General features: G+C 46.1%; 1 protein-coding gene across 3 annotated transcripts; it reads left to right on the forward strand.

Annotated features, from left to right (window-relative positions):
- The first annotated feature begins 956 nt into the window (after window positions 1-956).
- LOC127748920 (resuscitation-promoting factor RpfA-like) lies at window positions 957-1,971 on the forward strand. Of its 3 annotated transcripts, none has more exons than XM_052264598.1 (3): window positions 957-1,118; window positions 1,203-1,538; window positions 1,623-1,971. In XM_052264598.1, the coding sequence occupies exons 1-3, from the start codon at window positions 957-959 to the stop codon at window positions 1,869-1,871; spliced, it is 747 nt and encodes a 248-aa protein (XP_052120558.1). In that variant the 3' UTR covers window positions 1,872-1,971. The 3 variants fall into 3 exon arrangements, with proteins under 3 accessions (XP_052120558.1, XP_052120559.1, XP_052120557.1); XM_052264599.1 differs by having other exon boundaries at window positions 1,203-1,496; window positions 1,665-1,971; XM_052264597.1 differs by having other exon boundaries at window positions 1,203-1,971.
- Window positions 1,972-2,937: the final 966 nt, after the last annotated feature.

Genomic DNA, 2,937 nt, shown 5'->3' on the forward strand with positions numbered 1-2,937 from the left:
TCGTTGTAGTAACATATCACCACTAAACCTGGTTCTCGTTTAAATCAAGCACTTAACCACTCTAATCATTTCAAACCAGTATTATTTTAAATTTGTGTTTTCATAGGTTTTATGAACCTGGAATATCTAAAGATAGTGTAACAGCACGAAATCTGTCCATAGTTTTCTCATTTCAGCGTTGGCCATTCCAACCGACGGCGCGAAATTCAAACAAACATTCGAAAAGTTACTTTCACTATTTTTCCCGAGGAAAATAATTTTAACGGCTTGAGTGCCCCCCCCCCCTCGTGACAGTCGAATCAAGACTTGAAGCAATTGGGCCCCGGTTCGTCTGATGTCAGACTTTTCTCTCGGCCCACGTCTGACGGCAGAGCTAGCTGACTTTGCGACTAAGTTCAAACTGGCTTAACGCTATAGGGGGCAAAAAAAAGGTCGCCCCATCTTTTGATATGTTGTTCTCTGTGCTTCAAAACGCCTAAATAGCCATACCAATTTTGATCAAAATTTTATTTTTCTGTCAGCACTTAGTCGCACCGATGGCCGAAGACCAAAAACACTAAGTCCCCGCTGGTTCACACTATATGGGTGGAAAAAAAATGTCCAACCATCTATTGATATGTTATTCGCCATGCTTCAAAACGCCCAGATATCTTCATCTTAAATTATCGATTTTTTGAAAAATATTTAGACTTAGAAACTTTTGAGCACTTTGCTGTGCGGCTTTCGGTGCTTGCTCGGCAAAAATTTAGCATGATGGCTTCAATCCGAAGCCACCAGGCCAAAATGCGAAAAAAAGCCGGTAGGCTTCCAAAAGAAGCCAGTTCTCCTCCTCGCAGCAGGTAGACCCCGGAGGGATCGGGGCGGGGGTGGGGCCGGCCAGCCGAATTAGCCGAGAGGCTAGGATCTAAGCCACCCGGCTACGAGAGAACAAAGGCGGGTCCCAAAAAGAAGCCAGAATGCTTCGACATAGCCCGTTCCTAGCCAAAACGAAGCCTCTTATTTTGCTTCGGGTTGGTGGCCAACAACTGACAGACCTTCCAGCTCTTCGCGGCCGGGACCTACCCGTCGACCCAGACCCAGTTCAACCGAGCAGCCTTGGTGGCCAACAACTGACGGACCTGCCAGCTCTTCTCGGCCTGGTCCTACCGGCCGACCCAGACCTAGTTCAACCGAGCAGCCTTGGTGGCCAACAACTGACGGACCTTCCAGCTCTTCTCGGCCTGGTCCTACCCGGCGACCCAGACCTAGTTCAACCGAGCAGCCTTGGTGGCCAACAACTGACGGACCTTCCAGCTCTTCGCGGCCTGGTCCTACCGGCCGACCCAAACCTAGTTCAACCGAGCAGCCTTGGTGGCCAACAACTGACGGACCTTCCAGCTCTTCTCGGCCTGGTCCTACCGACCGACCCAGACCTAGTTCAACCGAGCAGCCTTGGTGGCCAACAACTGACAGACCTTCCAGCTCTTCGCGGCCTGATCCTACCCGGCGACCCAGACCTAGTTCAACCGAGCAGCCTTGGTGGCCAACAACTGACAGACCTTCCAGCTCTTCTCGGCCTGGTCCTACCCGGCGACCCAGACCTAGTTCAACCGAGCAGCCTTGGTGGCCAACAACTGACGGACCTTCCAGCTCTTCTCGGCCTGGTCCTACCCGCCGACCCAGACCTAGTTCAACCGAGCAGCCTTGGTGGCCAACAACTGACGGACCTTCAAGCTCTTCTCGGCCTGGTCCTACCGGCCGACCCAGACCTAGTTCAACCGAGCAGCCTTGGTGGCCAACAACTGACGGACCTTCAAGCTCTTCTCGGCCGGGACCTACCCGCCGACCCAGACCCAGTTCTACGGAGGAGCCTTGGTGGCCAACTGACGTAGCTTCCAGCTCTGCTCAACCGAGGCCTAGCACTACGGAGTGACACTGAAGAGTGATGAAATGTTGAAAGTAAAGTTTCATTAAAAGATAGATAGATATTAAGTGCAGTACCATTTATTGATTGTCAGATTCTCTAAAACCCTAGACGGTTTAACACATACATGTTGCTTGATACTATTTCTTCCCAAAGTATCGGAGTAGTTTCCTTTTTTATTGCTGAAGTAGTTTCCAAACTGATAAGTATTTTTTCTTAAAATCACAGAGAAGTAAGTGATACACTCTTTTTTGCACTATGTACACAATATGTACCCAGGTAGCATACATCAAGTTCAATGACCAGCCTTAGAGAAAAATACAGGTTTCCACATTTCAACATTATATTATTTAACACTCTCTATTGAACAAAACTCCTATCAAACAATTCCACAAGAATAAAGGAATATATACATTTCAAAGGGAAGTCTACTACATAAATTACATTTACCATTCCAATAAAAGTCTTTTAGGAGAGAAGAAGGCAGGGGCAGTAGGCTGCTAGCCCATAAAACATCTCCTCTGCACTAGCAGGGCAATTCACCTACTGAAACAAGGACAATATCTTTATAATTTGCAAGATTAAATTGCACGCTGTATTATTGCTACACATCCGACACTATCACAGATCACCTCAAGGAACGAGTGATGACTAGGTTTCACTATTGCACTGTATTTTGACTCACTACAATTAAATGAATAACAAAAAAAGACGTCTCTTCAAAGAAATTGGGGAGATATGGATTATGTTCTATCTGGTTTACAAACTGATGCAGGAGGATCACACAGGTACTGTTGGTGAGATCACAAAGCATCAAACATTTTGGTCAAAAAATGTACCAAAAACTGCAGAATTTAGTCCAAGGAAATAGCATGTGTACAATTTTATCTTAACCCTTTCAAGCCTTTTCTAATCGATAGTAAACAAGTTGTATACAATTGGAAAAACAGGCAAGGCTTATCTGACAACCAGTGATGGAAATTTAATTTATAAAATATCATATCAATCACAAAAATGATTGCCAAATATTTTGC

Source organism: Frankliniella occidentalis, unplaced genomic scaffold, assembly GCF_000697945.3.
Source record: "Frankliniella occidentalis isolate FOCC.00 unplaced genomic scaffold, Focc_3.1 Scaffold20, whole genome shotgun sequence".
NCBI classification, from domain to species: domain Eukaryota; kingdom Metazoa; phylum Arthropoda; class Insecta; order Thysanoptera; family Thripidae; genus Frankliniella; species Frankliniella occidentalis.

Coding starts and splice junctions, on each gene's coding strand:
- LOC127748920 (XM_052264597.1), top strand. CDS start 957: ATGCTTCGACATAGCCCGTTCCTAGCCAAAACGAAGCCTCTTATTTTG. Junction 1,119..1,202: donor GTGGCCAACAACTGACGGAC/CTGCCAGCTCTT, acceptor CAACTGACGGAC/CTTCCAGCTCTTCTCGGCCT.